This window comes from Sarcophilus harrisii, chromosome 2, assembly GCF_902635505.1.
Source record: "Sarcophilus harrisii chromosome 2, mSarHar1.11, whole genome shotgun sequence".
Lineage (NCBI taxonomy): Eukaryota > Metazoa > Chordata > Mammalia > Dasyuromorphia > Dasyuridae > Sarcophilus > Sarcophilus harrisii.
In genome coordinates, this window is record NC_045427.1 from 304,157,340 (window position 1) to 304,179,654 (window position 22,315).

Sequence of the window (22,315 nt, forward strand, 5' to 3'; positions counted from 1 at the left end):
TCTGTCTCTAAAATGAGCTTTTTTCTCCTAAACTCTTTTGAGAGGCTTTTAATATTCTAAAGTTCTAAAAGTTCTAAATACCTAATTCAGAGTTAGCATGGATAATGAAGGAGATAAAACAATCCACTAGTCAGTCAGAAGCCAGGATGCTGCCATTATACAGAATGAGGTTATATGTATATCACATCCATGATCTTCTTATAATAAGAAATAACACCTCCTCAAGTGAATTAATCAGGCATAAAGTGGCAGATGTTGAAGTTTACATCAAACAACTTATTTCTTTGTCAAATAGAGCCTAGATAAAATCATGATTTCTTTCAGATTCTGTGAGCAATGCAGTACAAAAAGATTAGACTCAGGAAAGACAAGCATTCAAATGCTACCTCTAACACTTTGTGGCTTGTGACTATGAGCAAATTATTTGGCATGGGTCTCTGTTTTCCCAACTATACAGTGGCAAAATTATATTGGTTGCATAAAGTTCACAAGGATCGCATGAGAATCAGATGATATTGTATATAAAAGCTTGGCAAACCTAGAAACACATCACAAAAGGGCAGATTTTTTTTTTTTTTTGGTGGAAATTAATTGCTATACTGAACTCCTGGTAAAGAAACTTTTACCAATGCAGATCAGCATGGGGAATTTCCAATCTGTGGACATTTTAGGACTCTGAAGCACTTACAAATCAAATGATTTGCCTAGGGACACACAGCTTGTAATCAATCAAAACAAGAAACAACTGAAATCTCTCTGACTCCAGAACCAACACTAATATCCACTATTCCCAGACTGCCTCTCTCAATATTATTATTTTTTCTCAGTAAGGTGCAGTGAGCAACTAAATAACGATTGTTGGCAGACTTAACGAGTTAACTCTTTTAGGCAGCTTCTAAAAATGTCTTAATCAATGCCAGATAATAATTTATATACTCTGAGAAAATGTTTTATAAACTGATGTTGATTCTCCTGGATTACTTCTCTCTTTGATGTTTAAAAAATATCTTTATTTGTAGATTTACTACTGAGACAACCTGGTGACACATTTCTTTTAATCTTTTCTTATAAGTCAGTTTATCCTACCTTTAATCATTTTCCTGTTTTTTTTTTTCCTTTAACCTCTCAAGTCAATGAACTAATTTTCAAAGCCTTTCTTAACTGCCTGAGTCAGGAGAGATTAGTCTGAACCCAAAATGTACCTTACTGTGTTAGATTCTACAAAGCTATGTTAATTTCAGATTCTTCATTTTTATAGTACTATTTTTCTCCCATCTCTGTATTTGGCACAGAAAAATGACTGGTTGCTTTGAATCTGAATCTGTACTTTCTTTATCTTACTAAGAATTAGTTTCTTGTCAGTTAATTTTGTAAGGCTATATTTGTCATTCATGTTTTCTGATTAATGAAAATTAATTTTACCTATGGTGTCTTGCTTTCCACTCATATTTATATTGGAATGTTTCTTAAAAATGTCCAACATTATCTAATTAATAGTGGCAAATATCACTGATTAGTAAGTAATAATATCTGAGTCTCAGTTTTTTCATCTATAAAGTAAAGAAGTTGGACCAAATGATCCTCTGAGAATCTTTAGGACTCTCTATATATCAGGTCTATAAGTGTGATAATAAAATTGCTCAATTTTGTCATTTTCTAAATTAATGTACATCATATTGGCCAAGGAAAAAATAAGACTTAAGATGAGACTATATAATTTTGGGGATTTAACAAAAAGTCCTAAATTCATATTAAATGTAATATCAATTCCCTTTAAAACTGAAAAAAAAAATGCCTTTCTTTAAAGCAAACTTGGAAATAAGCCATTAACTTATTTGGCCACTTATAGGTAGGTTCTATTTTGTATGTGGTCCATGGATGACATTTTATTTTTAAATTTTAATAATTATTTGTATGATGAAATTTATTTATGCTGTCCCTATTTTTGTTTAAACAATTATCTTATTTTAAGAGTGTAAGAAACTCATTCAATACAATGGGTTCTATTTTATTTACCACTAAGAACACATTATTATATAAACCTTGAAGTCACATGTTCTGTAAGCATTTTTCGAATGGCTGGGGTCCACAAAATGAGGAGGTTTTCTCTTTAGCCCATCTTTCACAATGATACTACTTTAATTCCTCACATGCCCATAGGCAAACAAACAGATACTAACCATAAATCAGAGTGAAATGATGGAAAGAAGCTGTTCACAATGTAGCTGTAGCAAAGCAACTTTTAAAAGACACTGAGCACTTTAAAAATGTCCATATAAAGCACAAGAGCTATCTTTAATAGCTGGTAAACATACTGCTCCTTAATGAATCCCAAACCATCTGAATTCTGCCAAGTCATGGTTTAAAACATGATTTTAGAATTTTCACATTTTCTTCCTCAACCCTGAGGCTTCTTTGGATAAAGCTACTAAAAACTGCTGTAATTAGGTTAAAAACACTTCTCAATCATTCAAAAAATTTTAAGCTAAATTTAAAAAGCAAGTTGATCAAGTAAAATGACTTCAACCAAGAGATCTGCTTCAGTTGATTTTAAAATTTCTTCACTCTCCATAGATTTTACATAAAAGCATCAAGTTAGCTATCCAGAAACAGAACATGTATGGTTTTCTAACACAGAGCCAAGAAGTAACCATGTAGAGGGAGAAGAACAATTCCAGTTCTGCAGGATCTACAGAAGGTGAATTTCTCCCTACTCACCAATATTCTAAATATATTCCCCAGATAAGCCAGCAGCATGTTAGGAGCTAAGGGCAGATGAAGTTCTTAGCTCTTCAAGAAACCACCTGGAAAGTGAATTAGACTTGTGATTGGAAAGAGCCATCTACAACCAGAGAGAGAACCATGGAGATGGAATATGGATCAAAGCATAGTATTTTCACCTTTATTGTTGTTGTTGTTTATTTGCATGTTTGTTTTTTCTTTGTGTTTTTTTTTCTCTTTTGATCTCATTTTTCCTGTGCAACATGATGAATATGGAAATATTTTGAGAAGAATTGCACGTTTAATCTATATTAGATTGCGTGTTGTCTAAGGAAGGGAGGAAAGGAGAACAGAGGGAGAAAAATTCACAATACAAAGTTTTGCAAAAGTGAATGTTGAAAATTATCTCTGCATGTATTTGGAAAAATAAAAAAAATCTATTTACAAGTTTAAAAAAATTAATATACCATCTTATCATCTAGAAAAAAAAGTCTGCTTGACAGAGAGAACATATGCCTAAAGAGAACTTCTTGAATACTTCACAGGATGGGAGACAAATACTTTCAGCAATCAGGAATTGGACTTTCAGCAATCAGGAAATGGGAGTGACTCTTTAGTTATGAGTGTTTTATAAGCCTGAGCCTACTGTCCCACTGGAATCTGTATGAACATGTGGGAAAGGGTGTCACAGACTTTGGGGAGGGAGGATCTTTCTGTTGTTCTTTTTGTACCATATTAGTAAATACCCTTTTCTAGAAGCTCTTAAGGCTAGCTGATGAAATGATTCTCAACTAAAAATCTTAGAGGGAAGTATTCTAATGGACCCAGGCATGGAGTTCAAGAGTCACCCCTGACTCTTCAAGAGTATCTCTAGAATCCTAAGAGGAAGATATCATAAGCTTTGCTCTGGGAAGCTGAATCATCAGTGGGTGTATGAGTTGTAATAGTGATTTTCAGACCTTAAATGGGTTACACATAATATTAGTAACAATCAACATAAGTGGTCAAGGACTATAGCTAAAAGGCATATTAGTATAAATCATTACTGATCTTACTATTTAACTTTGTCATTCAGAGACAAAACCTCAAAGTGTAAGCACAATGGGACTTTTAAATATGAAAATAAGCATTAGAATTTATAACTAATTCAAAATAGAATAGACTACTATTAGTAATTAAGTATTAGTATTAAGAAATTGTATATTCCCTAGAGAATCAATCAAAAAACTGAAATAATCCACAAGTTTAGCAAAGTTGCAGAATACAAAATAAATCCGCATAAGTCATCGGCATTTTTATACATCACTAACAAAATCCAACAGTAAAAGATATAAAGAGAACTTCCATTTAAAATAACCGCCAATAAACTATGCTCAAAAAGTTATCAAACTGTGCATACCCTTTGATCCAGCAGTGTTACTACTGGGATTATATCCCAAAGAGATTATAAAGAAGGGAAAGGGACCTGTATGTGCACGAATGTTTGTGGCAGCCCTTTTTGTAGTGGCTAAAAACTGGAAACTGAATGGATGTCCATCAGTTGGAGAATGGCTGAATAAATTGTGGTATATGAATACTATGGAATATTACTGTTCTGTAAGAAATGACCAACAGGATAATTTCAGAAAGGCCTGGAGAGACTTACACGAACTGATGCTGAGTGAAATGAGCAGGACCAGGAGATCATTATATACTTCAACAACAATACTATATGATGACCAGTTCTGATGGACCAGGCCATCCTCAGCAACGAGATCAACCAAATCATTTCCAATGGAGCAGTAATGAACCAGCTATGCCCAGAAAAAGAACTCTGGGAGATGACTAAAAACCATTACATTGACTTCCCAATCCCTATATTTATGCACACCTGCATTTCTGATTTCCTTCACAAGCTAATTGTACAATATTTCAGAGTCTGATTCTTTTTGTACAGCAAAATAACGTTTTGGTCATGTATACTTATTGTGTATCTAATTTATATTTTAATATATTTAACATCTACTGGTCATCCTGCCATCTAGGGGAGGGGGTGGGGGGGTAAGAAGTGAAAAATTGGAACAAGAGGTTTGGCAATTGTTAATGCTGTAAAGTTACCCATGCATATATCCTGTAAATAAAAGGCTATTAAATAAAAAAAAAAAATAACCACCAATAGTATAAAATATTTGGGAATCTATCTGCCAAGGGAAAGTCGGGAACTATGAGCAAAACTACAAACACTTTCCACACAAATAAAGTCAGATATAAACAATTGGAAAAATATCAAGTGCTCTTGGATAGGTCAAGCAAATATAATAAAAATTACAATACTCACTAAACTAATCTATTTATTTAGTGCTATACCAATAAGACTCCCAAGAAACTATTTTACTGATCTAGAAAAAATAACAACAAAATTCATCTGAAGAACAAAAGGTCAAGAATTTCAAGGGAATTAATAAAAAAAAAAAAAAAAAAAAAAAGCAAATGAAGATGGCCCAGCTGTGCCAGATCTAAAACTATATTATAAAGCAGCGGTCATCAAAACCATTTGGTACTGGCTAAGAAATAGAGTAGTTGATCAGTAGAATAGGTTAAGTTCACAGGACAAAATAGTCAATAACTTTAATAATCTAGTTTTTGACAAACCCAAAGAACCCAGATTTTGGGATAAGAATTCAATGTTTGACAAAAATTTCTGGGAAAATTGTAAACTAGTATGGGAGAAACTAAGGCATTGATCCACACATAACATCATATACCAAGATAAGGTTGAAATGGGTCCATGATCTAGACATAAAGAATGATATTATATATTAATTAGAAGAACATAGGATAGTTTACCTCGTAAACCTGTGGAAGAGGAAGGAATTTGTGACCAAAGAAGAACTAGAGATCATTATTGATCACAAAATAGATAATTTTGATTAGATTAAGTTAAAAAGTTTTTGTACAAAAAAAAAAAAAACTAATGAAGACAAGATTAGAAGGGAAGCAATAAACTGGGAAAACATTTTTATATTCAAAGGTTCTGATAAAGACCTCATTTCTAAAATATATAGAATTAACTCAAATTTATAAGAAATCAAACCATTCTCCAATTGAAAAATCGTCAAAGGATATGAACAGACAATTTTCAGATGAAAAAATTGAAACTATTTCTAGTGATATGAAAAGGTGCTCCAAATCACTTTTGATCAGAGAAATGCAAATTAAGACAACTCTGAGATACCACTACATACCTGTCAGATTGGCTAAGATGACAGGAAAAGATAAGAATGTTGGAGGGGATGCGGGAAAACTGGGACACTGACACATTGTTGGTGGAACTGTGAATGGATCCAACCATTCTGGAGAGCAATTTGGAACTATGCCCAAAAAGTTATCAAACTGTGTATACCCTTTGACCCAGCAGTGTTTCTGCTGGGTTTATATTCCAAAGAGATCTTAAAGGGAGTGGGGAAGGGACTCACATGTGCAAAAATGTTTGTGGCATCCCTTTCTGTAGTGGCAAGAAACTGGAAACTGAATGGATGCCCATCAATTGGAGAATGGCTGAATAAGTTGTGGTATATGAGCATTATGGAACATTATTGTTCTGCAAGAAATACCAATAGGATGATTTCATAGAGGCCTGGAGAGACTTACATGAACTGATGATGAGTGAAATGAGCAGAACCAGGAGATCATTATATACAGCAACAACAAGACTATCCGATGATCAATTCTGATGGGCGTGGCTCTCTTCAACAATGAGATGATTCAAACCAGTTCCAATTGTTCAGTGATGGAGAGAGCCATCTACACCCAGAGAGAGGACTGTGGGAACTGAGTGTGGACCACAATATACTATTCTCACTCTTTCTATTGTTGTTTTCTTGCATTTTGTTTTCTTTCTCAGGTTCTTTTTTTGTTCTTGATCCAATTTTCCTTGTGCAGCAAGATAACTGTATAAATATGTATACATATATTGGACTATCTGCCATATAGGGGAGGGGTGGGAAAAAGGAGGGGAAAATTTGGAACAGAAGGTTTTGCAAGGGTCAGTGGAAGGGTGAAAAATTGCCCATGCATACATATGTTTTGTAAATAAAAAGCTTTAATAAAAATAATTTTAAAAAGGAAAAAAGAAAAGAAAAGAAATTGTATGTTAACTAGGGTTGCTATAGCCAAAGAATTCATCACCAAGTGGCCAGACTATTTGTGATGAGTTTCTCTGTGCTTAGCTAGGCTGGTTCTTGGAAAGCAGATATAGTCTGTTTCTGGGACTGTACTTGAAGCCAAACTGGCATGGAAGAATTTGGCAGAGCTTATGTTCCTTTGCTCTTACCTTAGAGAAGTCAGGGTCATTTGTATGTCAAGATTAAGGGTCAGAAATACATACCATGGGCAGGACTGGATAGGTTGTGATCCTTTTAAATATTCAATAATTTAACACTTGTACTGCCCATAATTGAACTGAATTAAAAATTTTACTGTTTTATATACAATATTAATATAAAATCATGTTATTATTGGATGCTTATAAATCCATGGTTAGCTTTAAGTAACCTACTACCCCCTAATCTGGCAGTAGGAAGCTCATTCTAGGGGGAGACAGGAGAGAAACCAATTACAGCATAGGATTTTTACATTATCTTTTTTCCCCCCAGAAGAACTGAAAACACACACACACACACACACACACACACACACACACACACACCCTGATTTGTGTCTCTATTTCTCCCTAGTGTCAATTTATTCTCACTGTCTCCCTCTAGAGCAAGAAAAATGCTCTTTGTTAAGTCTTTCCTATTTTGGCTGAATTCAGATTTGTTATTGTGTCTCCTTGGTAGGGATATCTGATAGAATGGCCTTTCTGTAGGGACGGATATATTGATTATCTCTTGTTGGCCATGAGGACTCTTTTACTTGGCAATTAGAACTCTATGGATCTGTTTAAAGGGCCATAACTTAGGACTCTTTTTTTCTGTTGTCCTTGAAGTGAAAGAACAACTCTCTCAATTCCTAAAAAAGCCTATAACCAGCATGAGACTGCCTCTGATTTTGTCTTCTTTCCTGTGGTACAGGAGCTCAAAAGGCACCTGACATCTTTCCTCTCAACTGACTGTAATCATTCTATGATTCTTTATTGCTTTATCCCTCTCCTGTATAGGAATAAAACTTACCTCTTATATATCTAATTCAGGTATCCTGGTTACCTTTTTTACTTTCTCCCTTCCACCCTGGCCTCGGTCCTTGGGAAGGACCTCTTTGACTATAGCCCAAAATAGAATCATTCTTTTTTTTATTCCCATAGTATTTTTTTTCCAATACATTTAAAGATAATTTTCAACATTCATTTTGTAAAATTTTCTGTTTTAGATTTTTCTCTTTCCCTAAAACAAAATTATTCCTAGGAATCTTGTGGTGGTGGAAAGCTCTGGGAGCTTAATTCCACTAATGAGGAGATAAGCAACCCTAGAGCATCAAATTCAGGGTAAATTATGAAAATAGGTAAAAGCCAGAGATTACTGCCAAACCCTGAAGCCCCAGACTAGTGGTGCCATATTGGACTATCAATCAATGCTAGGCAATCCACAGTGAGAAACAAGAAATAAAAATTGTTGCTATTTCCTGACAAAGGTCACAAAGGGAAAAAAAGATTTTAAAGTAGGTTATGAGATCCAAATTAATGCACCCCCCTGAGGACCCAACCATAGACATGTAATCATGCTTTCAAAGTCCTTAAGATTAATCTTGTTTGTATTTGCCTTCCATCAAGCTATATGGTGATGAAGATGTCCTAGACAGTCAGTGTAGCATGCTTACTCTCTTTTTGCCATGCTGAGAATCTAATATATTATTGTTGGCAAAATGAAAAGAAGACTGAAAACTCCTGCTGAGATTCTCCTCCCTTTTCTCCCTTTCCTCTCCCAAACACAAACACACAGCTGCTGAAGTTCTCTGAGAACAGTATTAATTCCTGCATGGAGGCAGAATTTTTTTAGGCCCCAACACTATCCAAAGAACTTTTTGGATCAGAGTGGCAGGAATTGGTTGTGTATGTGGATCCATGCCAGATCTGAAAGGTGATAGGTCCACAGATGCCTGGAGACATTTGGGCACACACACATGGGCACAGAAATACACCCACTGTCACCAAAGAGCACATCACACTTTTGATGCTAGAAAGGGTGTGAAAGACTCGCTAAGCTCAGCTTCTCCTGGCCCCTGCCTGTTACAGTCACGTTGGTCACTGTTGGCCCTGCTTCAGGAATTTGGATGAGTGCTTCCACTCTATATCCAGGCTGGTTTAGAAAGTGATAGAAAGGCCAAAGTCAAGAAACAAATTTTCCTCTCATTTAAAGTGACCCTGCTATCACTGAAAATTAAGTCATCTAAAATTGAAGAGTTTTATACCACACTGCAGGAAGAAGAAAGATGGATAGAGGTGGGAGGAAAAAAGAAGAGTTTTAAAAACAAACCAGTTTTTTAGTTAATGGAAACTTCAGGAGTACTGCCTTGGCCATCAAAATATACTTAATTTTTCTGCTTTCTGAACCACTGGACTCTTTTCAGTTTGTATGAGGCAGAGGAGAGAGGCGGAGGGAAGGGGAGAGGGGGTGTGAGCAGAGGTTTAACAAAGGATCACTTTAACAGAAACTACTGAGTAATCGCTCTGCACGGGGCCAAGAATAACATCAGCTCAATGTCAGCAATTAGAATTGGGTCAGTTAGGCCCCACAGCCAGCACAGCCCTCCTCTTAGACCCCAGCATGGAGAGCTGATGTCATCAGCAGTCTCCATTGCTCATGAAAGACCCTCAGACAGAGATGAAAGAAAGGCTTTTTGCATTTTCCTTGAGGGGTAATAACCCAGCTTGAGGAGGAAATGGGGGAAAGAAACTGAGGTCAACTCAGGAAAGAAAACATACATCTCATCTATATGTATGTGTGTATATATATATATATATATATATATATATATATATATGTGTGTGTGTGTAACATGTATGTGTATATATATTTATATATATATATATACCCAAACATATATACCTACAAATGTACGTGTGTATATATATATGTTATCTGTAGTACAATGTAAGTATAATATTATTAAAGATATATTTATTGTTATATATGTTCAAAGAGAGTCATTAGAATGCAAATGTAGATATTATGATTGTTTTCAAATGGTTACATCCACTTATTTATATGGGTAGCATAGAAGCAGGGTATACTGAAAGTAATTCTCATCTTGAATCCTAGGCCCAACTATTAACAGGCTGCTTGCTGAGTAGCACTAGTGAAAGTACAGCAACAGTGGTAGAGAGCAAGAAAACATTTAGATAACCTATTTATGAAGAAGCAGTGGCAGCAGGGGAGAAAAAAACAATGAAACAAAAGCTCCTAGAAAAGAACTTCTGCCAGACAGTTTGTATGGGAGATTTTCCGTTCTCAGTGTACAGCTGCTACCGAAGCAGAGAAACCTTTCCTAATATTGATGCCCTTTGAGATGATATGGAAAACCAATACAGTTCTAGGATTTTCATAGGATGATAAAGAGATGGGAGGGGATTCTTTCCCTCCTCACCCTGGATTCCTCTGCTTCCTTCAAATTCTAGCTACAATCCTAATCTTATACAAGAAGTCTTTTCTAGTTTCTCTTAATACCACTGGCTTTCCTCTGTTGATAATCTCCAGTTATTGCATGGGATCATGTTTATAGAGACATATATATATATATATATATATCATATATAGAGACCATAACACACACAAATACATGGAAAATAGGTAAAAAAAAACCAAAAAAAAAAAAAAAAAAAAAAAAAAAAACAAAACCACCACCACCTCAGGAAAGAAAACAAATCTCTGTAAGTTTGTATATGTTAGATATATATGTGTATATATATATATATAAAATTTCCATATCATATTTGTTCTAATATAGTTCATTTTGCCTCACCCATTTGATTGTGAGTACCTTGAGAGCAGACTTTTTTATATTCCCAGCACAGTTCCTGGCACAAAGTAGATGTTTAATAAATACTAATTGACTGACTTTCTCATAAGCACTAGGATAATTATATCCCTTTTTAAGTTCTCATTTTTACTTCTTGCTCTCTACCAGGTAGCCAAGATCATATACTTCTGTATCTTTGTCTTAGAACCATCTCTATCAAATGTCTCTTTCATGTCATGAGATCAATCTTCTCCTAGATGACATGTAAATTAGAATCTGAGCTTGTTATTTCCCACTGTTGATGACTAAAATTCACAGATTATGAACTTCTGAATATGCACTTAGGATCACAGAAATACAGATTTAGAGCTAGAAAGAGCCACAAACACTATTTAGTGGTGGTGGCATTCAGTCACTCTATCGTGTCCAGCTCTTTGTGACTCAGTGGATCATGACTGACCATGAACTTTTGTTGGAAAGATACTGCCATGGTTAGCCATTTCCTTCTCTAGTGAATCACCTTTCAGCGAGCTATCAGAGATTAATTGACTTGTTCAGAATCTCACAGCTCCAAGTGTCTGAGGCTGCATTTGGCCTCAAGTCTTTCTAACTCCAGGCCCAATACTCACTATGCACTGAGCCACCAGCTACTTCGTCTACTTAGTTTAACTCTTTTTGACCAGTTTAACTGGTCACAAGTAGTAAGAGGTAGGATAGAGATTTGGACCAAGGCAAATTGACTCCAGACCCAATTTCCAAATACATCCTAGACTTGATATCTTTCTATTCCATTTGTTTAATTTGGGCTTTTTAAAATCACAAAATCTTACAATATTTTAGATATGGTAACTGCTATGATTATAGACAAAAAACTAAAGAGAAGGGCAGCTAGGTGGCGTGGGCAGTGGATAGAGCACCAGCCCTGAAGTCAGGAGGACCCGAGTTCAAATCTAAACTGAGACACTTAACATTTCCTAGCTGTGTAACCCTGAGCAAGTCACTTAATCCCAATTGCCTCAGCAAAAACAAAACAAAACAAAAAAACCTAAAGTGAACTTTCTCAAACTATAAGATGAGAAAGCTATCTAATCATTATCAAAAACATTTATTAAATTACCACTATGCTTATTTTTACTATTTTTACTACTTAATAAATTTTCATTTTTTACTTTAAATTTTTTAGTTTTAATATTTACTAATTTGTCATTATCACAATCACTAAATTATGTTACTAATCACTAATGTATTATACTATTCAAGTTACTACAAAACAATCTCTATAATCCTTAAATAGCAATTTTATATTAGGCCCTCATTTAATATCCTTTTGCAAGAAAAAAAGGAATGATGGTCTCTTGCAGGTAAATGCTAAGAAAGAGCTTTAATTTCTTTGAGTCTCATCTTTGGTCACAAATGGCCAAAAATTGTTCAGATTGATGCAGTGAATCATTGACTACTCATACTTTTGAAAAAATGAAGCTATACCTCATAGAATCTATTAGAAAATATGATAACTTGATCTAAAAGTGTTAAAATTATGGGTTGGTGGGAAACATAGGATATTCTCACTGTTAAAATCAATCAGTGGCTCAACAGATAATTTGATCATTACTATAGAACACCATACATCATCTTTCCTCAGCAAAGGGGAAATAATACTTGATAGGTATTATTAGGTAGTACTTGATAATTCACAAAATGCTTTCACTGTGTCTGTAACAGGGATCAAGTTATGATGAATTCCCAGTGCATTGTGTAGTAGCACTTACCTGTTTCCATCAGAAACTGTTTCCCTGGTTGCAGATGAGACCCTGAAGAAAGGGGAGCATAGTAGGGAAGGAGAGGAGGGAAATATACTTTGGGGGGGAAAGAACTGCCAAAAATATTTCTAATGTTTGTTGTATTTCCTCTTTGTGTTAATTTAATTATTTCTTACTGATTCAATGAAGTGGCTCATTTAGGTTTCTATTAGCAAAGTGGTTACTTTGCTAATTATAAGATTATAAATTTAGAGATGGACATCAGAGGTTGCTTGATACATCTTTCTCAACTTATGGATAAGAAAACTTGAGATCCAGAGCTCAAGCTCACACAGGTAGGTATACAGGCAAGTAGTGGGTGTTGAAGCTGGGGTTTAAGCTGAGTGAGGTCTATTGATTGTGGGGTCAGTCTTCATTCCACTTCCACATGCTGGGTGACTTCAGAAGCCCTCAATTTAATAATGACATGTGGAATCAATCAATTTAGGGTACTGTCATCAGAAAACATTCCCCACAAACATTAATGCAAATCATGAAGGTTAGGGTTAATGTGGTCTGGGCCATGGGATGGCTATAAGCCATTTATCTGACCCTACAAGAACCCTATGAGGGGAATAAGATGGGTGTTATTATCTCTATTTTACATTTGAGAAACTAAGGCATTAGAGAGATGAAGTGACTTGTTGCTAATAAATGCCTGACCCACAAATCAAATCCAGTTCTTCTAATGCCAGGTCCAGCATCCTGATGATAACATTCTACAAAGCTTCAGAAACAACAATTTAAAATATCCATGGGGTCCCATTCCTTCTGTGGAGTGATTCCAGATATCTTCTGAAATACGCTATAAGGTATTAAAAATTCTGGATACTGGTTGCAATATTTAGTAGGACATTTGATATTTTACTAATGGTTGTACACCTCCCAAATGGATAAGATTCAGCCCCTTTGTCCCAGAATTTAATCACTATTCAGACCGATCTGAACCAACTGTGGTTGAGAGGACTGGGGTAAGATGGAGAGAATAATACATACATATAATATACATATAAACACACACATAGACACACACATTTATGGTGAATGACTTTTTGTTCTCTCTGTAGGAGATATAACATAACCCCCTTCCTGGAGGGTTGTGCATAGTCTCTGACAGAACTGGAAACAAAACAAACATATTTGTTATATATTTCACTTTTAATTTAGTTTAGTGAAGTGCACTGGCATATTCCTCAATGACAATTATCTTCATTATAGCTAGCATTTATATCATGCTTTAAGGTTTCAAAAAGACTTGATATATATTATTTCATTTGATCCTTATAGGAACTCCATGAGGTAGTACTAGTAGGAATCCTTTTTTCTCTTCTGTTTATAGATAAGAACTGAGACTAGCCATGGGTCAAGAGACATGGATCCTCTTCATTCAATGATCTCATTATCTTCTCTGCTGATGATCTTGAAATTTATGCATTTAGCCCTAATTTCTCTGCTGACCTTTAGTCAGCAAATGTCCAGCTAGGAAGCATATAAAGGGAGATTGAAATCCAGATCCTTGTAATTATAAGTGCTCTTCCCTCCACTCACATAGCTAGTTTAGGCCCCAAAGACCTCTTACCTGAACTAGTGCAATTACATCCCAGTTGGTCTTCTTGCCAAATATCTCTTTACTTCAAACTATCCCTTCCACTCAGCTTCCAAAATGATTTTCCTAAAGGGCAGATCTGACCATTCTCTTCCCCTCTCCCTTACTCAATAAACTGCAGTGGCCCCCATTTACCTCTGAAATGAATATAAAATGCCTCTCTTTATATAACAGACCCCTTCTTATCTTTTCTAGTCTTCTTACACCTTAGTCTATGATCTCTCTCTGTCTCTTTTGTCTTGGTGTCTCTTTCTGCGTGTCTGTCTCTCCCTCTCTTTTTTCTTTGTGAGTATGTTTCTCTGACTATCTCCAGATCCATGCCTTTGCACTAAATGGCTGTTCCCCAGATGTGTGAGGAGGAAACATACCCTCCCCTCTCATCTTTGCCTCTTGGCTAGTCTACCTTCATTCTAGACACAGCTCAAATCTTCTTTTCTGTAGGAGGCGCTTCCTCTTCCCCATTCCCACATCTGCTGGTTCCTTCCCCTCCCATATTAACTTCTATCCACTCTCAATATGTCTTATATAGACCTAGTTATTTACATGCTGTGTCTCTTATTAGATTATGAGCTTCTTATATGAGCTTCTTACAGGCAGGGACTGTTTCTTGATTTCTTTTGCACCCTCAATTCTTAGGACTAAAAAATAGTTGTTTACTATGCTTCAAAACCCATCAACTTGTTGAATTTTATACAGAAAACGGAGAGAGAAAAGCTCCTTTTTTACACCCACCAAATCCTCCTTCTTACAATCTTCCTTTCTTAACAAGTGTGACTGGTTTCAAAGGACAAGCTAAGCTACATTGAGAATAATAGATTAGATTCAGTCAGAAGAATTAAGATGGCTCAGTAAAACCTTGATCATTTAGCCATCATTTCTTCTCCAAATAACTCTTCTGGGAAACAGGCTCAACAGATTTTCTTTTCAAAAGGATAAACCAGTGAAGTGGGGGCACACTTACTGTTCTGTCATTCTGTTCTAGGTCCTAAAAAGAAACTTCTGGTGAGTTATTCCTGAAATTAATTAATAACCTTGACTTTTGCCACTGATGGAAAAATGGCTTCATTTCAGGGGCTAGGCATTTCTCTAATTACCTGGTGCCGGGCTCGGCTCTGGTCAAGCAGCTGCCGGGACTGAAGTTTTTGTTGTTCAAGTTGTTGTAGTGCAAAGTGGAGCTGATAGCTGCCAGCTGTAGGATGATACTTGTGTTGCGGCATCACCCCTGTTGCCTTGTTGTATGCAGAGTTTTCTACTTCCCCTTCCCAGGCAAAGCCACCTGTTTGCATGTTCCTGAGAAAAAGAAAGAGCATGTTTCTTGAAGAGGTCAGGCCAAAATCCTCAAGAAAACACCAGCTTCAGGCACTGCCAAAAAATCTCAAACATAAACTCCAATGCAGGCAAGTAAACTAATGGAGAAGGCTAGAATAGAAGAAATGCCAGACTAGGACAAATCCACAGACCATCTAACCTAGCATTTTGGTTCTGAAGGCACCATAGGCAATTCTGTGGTGTAGGGCATCATAAGCCCCAAAGAGTTTTATGGCTGAATTAGCATGAGAAAAGCTGAGCTAGTCTAATTCATCTTGAGACCAGTAGAAACATATCTTGAAATTATTTTCTTGCTGACAATAACTAGACTTGAATCTCAAAACCACTTATGCTCATGAGGCTGATGTGACTATATTACTCAAGTTAAATAGACATGATCCATATGTTTAAAGAGCTTACTCACAAAAATGTAAAAAGATACAAGGAATATATAAACAATAGAGTCAAATTACTTAAGTAAATATTGAAAGTAAAATCCTAATAAAACAATAACTATCATCAGAGTAGGAAAAAAATGTCACAAGTTACATGTTTGGACAGTGAGAAGCCAAGACAAAACTGATATATACCTATTGAAGAAAAATTCAGAAACTGAGATAAAAAAGCATTTGACATCTAGAGCAAAGGGCAAGAACATAAACATGGAAGATGCTTCAGGAACAGAAAACAGTTGAGAAAATAAAACCGAGAGATTACAGATGGGTTGAATGAATGAGACAAAAAAACCCAAGAGGGAAAAAAAAAAGTGGTAAAACAAGGAGGACTAATGATTCCCAAACCAACAAAAGAAGTATTACTTCTTTTTTGGAATTTGGAATGAGTCAACAATATAAAACTCCACTGATTTTTAGAACTGAACTGAGGGGATGTTAAAAAAAAAATTCAGGTCAACCTCCTCATTTTACAAATAAGGAAACTGAGTCCCAGATTGAAGAATATAGTTAGGAAATGACATGATGCAACAAATATATCTCTAGACTTCTCATTCAGGAGGTGTCTCCATTGCATCATGCTGACTAATATTAGATGAGAAAATAAAAAATTGTGACTGAACTTCATAATGGGTCAGAATAGCCTACCCATCAATAGAAAATCTGGTCCTACCAGATTTATTGGCTAATATTAGTGGAAGCTTTTCAGACATGTAGAAATAGTGGTAGTGGTAATAGTAATACTGGTCATAGTAATGGTGGCAGTATTCGTGGTAGTAGTAGTAATAGTGATGTAGTGTGGCAGGGGTACTTGATGATGGTAGTTAGTAGTAGCAGTAACACTAGTGGTGGTGGTGATAGCAGTAACAGCGGCAGTAGCAACAACAGCAGCTGACATTTCTATATATGCCAGGTACTGCACTTTTAAGCACTTTATAATTATCTCATTTGATTCTCATAACAATCCTAGGAAGTAGGTGCTTTTATTATCCTCATTTTACAGATAAGGAAACTGAGGCAATTAGTGGTTAAGGAACTTGCCCTGGGGCGCAACAGAGTAATAAGTGTCTGAGGCTTGATTTCAACTCCAGAAAATATTTGTACACCAGGGGTCGAATCTTACTTTCTAAAAGTTGCCATATTATATACTAGATAATAATAGGTCAGAACCAAGCTCTCTGTTACTATTTACCAATAAAAGATCAGAATAAATGGGTCCTCAGGACTAGGGAGGAAGAGCAGGGAAGAAGAGAAATAATGGTAAGTGGGGAAGTGAATGTTAGGAGAGTGGCTTTTAGCAACTACATATCGATGGAACAGACTAGAACATCATAAACTTTTACCATCAAAGCTGTTTTTCCTCTCATCAGTAACTCAAGCCCTGCCTCTAAATCACAGAAGGAAAAAGTTTCTCAAGCAAGTACAGGCTTTCTCTAAAAAGGCAGGAATTTTTACAGCCTAGGATGGGGTGGGGGCAGGGATAGTTCAGCTGTGAGGCAATGTGATAAATGCCAGCAGCAATTTGCTTGCTTTGAAGTATAGTGTGCCTGACCCAGGCCGTGACCATTACATATGGAAAGGACAAGCCTTTGGAGTTTGCAGTAAGCAGGTGGTAGAGTGACAAATATAGAGACAGCCAGGTGTTGTAGAAAGACTGAGGCAGTCCCGCAATCCAATCTTTCTTTAAATACAGGTGCATATATACATACATACATATATATATGTGCACGTATTTTTATATGTGTACATATATATTTATTAAATATATATTTTGCAATTTAGACCTCTTGTGTTCAGTTTCAATTGAAAACCCTAGCTTGTTTTCCTGATTTAGTGGAAAAGGTACCAGATTTGGAGTTAGAAGTGTTGGAATCCTGGCTGAATGTCCTTGGGTAAATTAATCTCACTAAGCCTCAGTTTCCTCATCTGTAGAATGGAGATAATAATTATTTAGCCCTATCTCAAATGATTGGTTTTAGTATTATGTGATACAAAACATATGAAGAAAACTACTGATAGCTGTAAATTATTATACAAGTGCAATTGGTTATTATAAATAATACTTGGTCTATAATAATATAATCCAACATAATATTTTTACACAATTTCTAGGACAGCTTATATAGAAGCAAAGGAATTATCTGAAGTACATTCAGATGGCATAATTCTGTATTTAAAATGGAGTGCTCTATTTTATTTTTTTAATGTTACTTTTCTGGTGAAAATATGTGCAACATTTGGCTCCCAATATTTAGAATCATTCAGCCAATTATTCTGAACACAGAATTTATCATTTTACTTATATTAGACTATAGTATTTCCTCTATGTCCTCTACACATAAAAAAAAGGCTACCATAACTAATTAGAATTTTAGAAGTCTGCTCAGAGAACAAGATAGGTGGAGCTTAAAGGGGTAAAAATTCCAGAGATTGATTATGTTATACCAATAATTCAGGGCTAAGGCTATGGAAGATAACTAATGTGATGGGCAATCAGCTTCCCATCTCAGTTCCAGAAATATGGGCACTAACTGTCACATGTTCTATGAGATAAAAAAAAGATGCTTTCTGTAGAATCTTTGAGAAAGTCTATCATAATTCATAGAGATTTTCTATAGAATTGCACTGTAGTAATTTGCAGATATTGTTTCATAAGTTTAAGGGCGATAGCTCTGGAAAATGATACCATGAAGTAAGATGCAATTCCTCCAAATGCCATGAGCTTATCCTGAATCTTTATGGCAATGCATAATTCAGAACAGAAACAGACAGCACAAAAGAGCAATGTTGTTACAAAAAGCACTATTTTAGGTATCCTAAGTCTCCCTGTTTTAAAAATATTGCTAGTAGCAATAGTAGTTGCAACTACCTTGGAACTTTTTTAAAAAGGCTTCAGTCCTTATTTAAAAAAAAAATTACTGATACCCTTTGTTTTTAAAAATGTCATATACATTTCTGAATATCTTTTCTGCTTTTGTGAGCCTTCTCTTTTAGCAAATAGTTAAGCAAAAATTATCAACACGAAGACTATATCAAACATTCCAAATCTATAGTCTCCCACTTCTTCACAAAATTAGAAAAGTTACTTTTGTCATCTTTATTCTAAGGTCAAATTTGGTCATTATTGTTCTTTTTCATTCACAACATAATAGTCATTATGTGTATAGTTTTCCTCATTCTGTTTACTTCACTCTGCATTTTTATAGGGGGTAAGGGTGGGAGATGGTTTTCGATCCCAAACTTCACCATTGTTTCTTATAGTGCAATATTATTACATTACAATCATATGCCACAGTTTCTTTAGTTTTCCCCAAATAGATAGGCACCTACTTTGTTTGCTACTACAAAAAGTGTTATCAATATTTTGGTATATATGGGCCCTTTATATCTGTCTTTGACTTCCTTGGTATGTCTTGCATTAGGATCTTTGGGTCCAGGAGTAATGGACATTCTCATCCTTTCTTGCTATACTTACAAATTGTTTTCCAGATGTTTGTCAGAATTTCTATTCATATGCTTCCTCAAAGCCTCCAGTAGGCAACTGATATTGAGTAATATTTACAAGCACCATCTGGAAAGGGAGGGGGGAGGAGCCTGCTCCCCTTTATAGTCCCTCCATTTCCAATATAGTTTTCTTTTCTTTTTTTCCCATTTTTAAGTTGTCAAAAATCTATAGTACTTTGAGGCTTTATATTCTAGAAAGTTATCAGGTATCAGGAGAAAGAAATTTGAATTTCTAGGAAGATAGAAAAAGTTTACTATATTTTCTTAGATATAATAATACTAATGCAAATAAATTAGGCAGGGATTTGGAAGTCTGTAAAGAGAGAAATCTGCCCTCTTCTCATTCAATACTACTCATTCTACTTTATAAAAAGCAAACAACCATATGATTTCACTCATTAATTCAATAGCTCCTATCCCATATCAATTTTACAAATATCAATTTTCCATTCAAATCTATCCTTGTCATCTTCCGTTATGAACTGACCATACTTAATAATCTAAAATATAAACTCACTCCAACTACTCTCTTCTATTCTTCATATGTAAACTTAAGGAAAAGATTGCCTCTTGCCTTACTCCTTTTCTATTTTCTCCTAGAAATTATTCAATCTGGCTTTCATCCATACTGTTCCAATGGCTTCCTGCCACTCAGAACCAAAGTTTGAGAGGGTGCTCAAGGACAAGTAAGTGAAAAAAGATCCATGTGATCCTCAGAATTATCCTGAGACCACAAATGACACCAGACTACTAACTTCTAGAAAATATTGAATTAGAGACTTCTCTCTTTTCATATGGTTTACCACCCTTGGGTATTACACACTCTTCTAGTTAAATCAAAGTTGACATTGGTTGAGGGTGGGTATATAAAGAGGGAAAAAAAACTTATTAAAAGCCTTTGATTTTTCATTATCATGTTAGAATTTTCATATCAATCTTACACAGCAACAATGTATTTATCCTTTACTTATGTATGATATATTTTAAATAACTTTTTTATTGTCTTTTGCACATCTAAGTTATATCTTATTTCTTGGCTTTTCTGATAAATTCTATAATTAACTTTTTCCACATATTAGAATTTTACAAAAAGATATATAGATAGATATAAGTATCTATCTATAAATTATATATATACATACATTTAAAAATTTAGATGACTTTGTATGCAGAAAGGAGAAGGCAAATAAAGTAATAAATAAGGCACAAATATGGTACAGAAGGACTTGCAGAACAGGTGAAAAAAGTGGGTATTTAAAAAGTTGAAGGGACATGGTCAATACAGATGGAAGAGGATATGAGATATATTACATTGGATGAAAAGAATAATGCCACCTAAAGTGTGAAATGGTCCAGATAAAAGTCTTAAATGAAAATATAATTTTGTGTACGATATGAGTAAGGTGGGAGGGAGGAAGGGGAAGGGACTACCAATGAAAAAGTTAAATAGATGTCTTCTGAGAATGATTCATTTTTAAAAAAGCATTAATTAAGCAATGTCTATGTACATAAGCATTGTTTTAGGTGCTAGGGATACAAAGAGAGAAAATGGAAAAAGTCCCTTCTCTCAAGGAGTTGTCTAGGAGAAATATGATTTTGAATTAAATATCTACCTATAATGTAAAGTCAAAAATCAACTAGACACGATATATTTTTAGGTTGTATTTCTTTTTAAAAAATTAAATATTATCTTTTATATTCTTAGAATTTCTTTTAATAGGTCTCCCTTCTCACCCTAAAGAGCCATTCCATGCAACAAATAATATTTTAAAGAAAAAAAAAAGAATAAGAGCAAAAAAGCTACAAAAAATATCAATATATTTAAAATGGCTTGAAAATACATTAAATGTTCCACACGTGGACCTCATATGTTATATCTTCTCATATTTCTTTTTGGGGGCCATGCTATTCTTTTTAATTTTTTTAGTATTTGCTTTTGAATGTTTAGTAGTTGTTGCCATTTCCATTTGGTTTCTTAGCTCATCTTTAGCAAATCTTTCCCTGTTTCTCCATGTCATATTTGTAGTTTGTACAGTATATAATATTCTACTTCATTTGCATATCATAATTTGTTTAGCCATCCCCAAAAGATGAAAATTTACTTTGTTTCCAATTCTTTGTTACCACAAATAATGTTGCTATAAACATTTTTATGCTTATGGGGACTTGTTTTTTATCAGTGACTTCACTGGGGTAAGTGACTAGTAGTAGAATCTCCGAGTCAAAAAATATAGACTTTATTAATTCCAAAATGCCTTTTTAAAATGACTGTACTGCTTTAGAGTTCCAATAATGTCAGTATGCTTATTATTTGATAACTTCTCCAACACTAGTCCCATTTTTTGTCATCTTTTCCAATTCTTCATAAACTAAGGTGAAACCTCATTGTTTTGATGTGTTTTAATTTGCCTTTAGCTTATATTAGTGATTTGAAACATCTTTTCATGTAGTTAGCTTGCAATTGTTTAAATAATATTTTATTTTCCCCCAGCTATATGTCAAGAAAAATTTTAGGATTCATTTTTACTCCTAATTTTTCTTCCTCTCTCTCTCCCCCTCCCCACCCCTCTTCTGAAGATGGTAGGCATTTTGATGTGGTTTATACATCTATTATCATGTAAAACATATTTCTATATTATTCACACTTGCAAAAACAGAAACGGATTAAAAAAACTAGAACTAGTGAGTGAAAAAAAATATGCTTCGATCTGCATTCCAAATCTATCTATTCTTTATTTGATTATGGATAGCATTTTCCTTTGTTACTTCCTTCCTTTGTAACTTCTCTTGAATTACTATATTGCTGAAAAGAGCTGAATCAATCATAGTTGATCATCATCATGTTGCTGATACTGTGTACAATTTACAACAATTTAGTTCTGCAAATTTATTTCACTTTGCATCAGTCTGTACATGTCTTTTCATGTTTTATGAAATCTGTCTATTCATTTCTTATTGTACAATAATATTGTATTACATTCATATATGAC

At 34.8% G+C, this 22,315-nt stretch overlaps 1 protein-coding gene and 1 long non-coding RNA gene across 20 annotated transcripts in view; one reads left to right on the plus strand and one right to left on the minus strand.

Moving 5' to 3' along the window:
• The window catches only part of TTLL5 (tubulin tyrosine ligase like 5), a 374,113-nt gene that overhangs the window by 64,408 nt on the left and 287,390 nt on the right, over positions 1 to 22,315 (minus strand). For all 19 annotated transcript variants that reach the window (XR_004231997.1, XR_004231998.1, XM_031952493.1 and 16 more), the window contains one exon: positions 15,156 to 15,351. Coding sequence is in view for 17 of the 19 variants with exons in the window: in XM_031952493.1 (XP_031808353.1) it covers positions 15,156 to 15,351 (196 nt within the window). In the remaining 2 variants the exon portion in view is untranslated. The remainder of the gene's footprint in view (positions 1 to 15,155; positions 15,352 to 22,315) is intronic.
• The window catches only part of LOC116421576, a 31,583-nt gene continuing 21,740 nt past the window's right edge, over positions 12,473 to 22,315 (plus strand). Inside the window, exons 1-3 of the long non-coding RNA XR_004231999.1 lie at positions 12,473 to 12,751; positions 13,151 to 13,267; positions 19,926 to 20,011. This is a non-coding gene — a long non-coding RNA (uncharacterized LOC116421576). The remainder of the gene's footprint in view (positions 12,752 to 13,150; positions 13,268 to 19,925; positions 20,012 to 22,315) is intronic.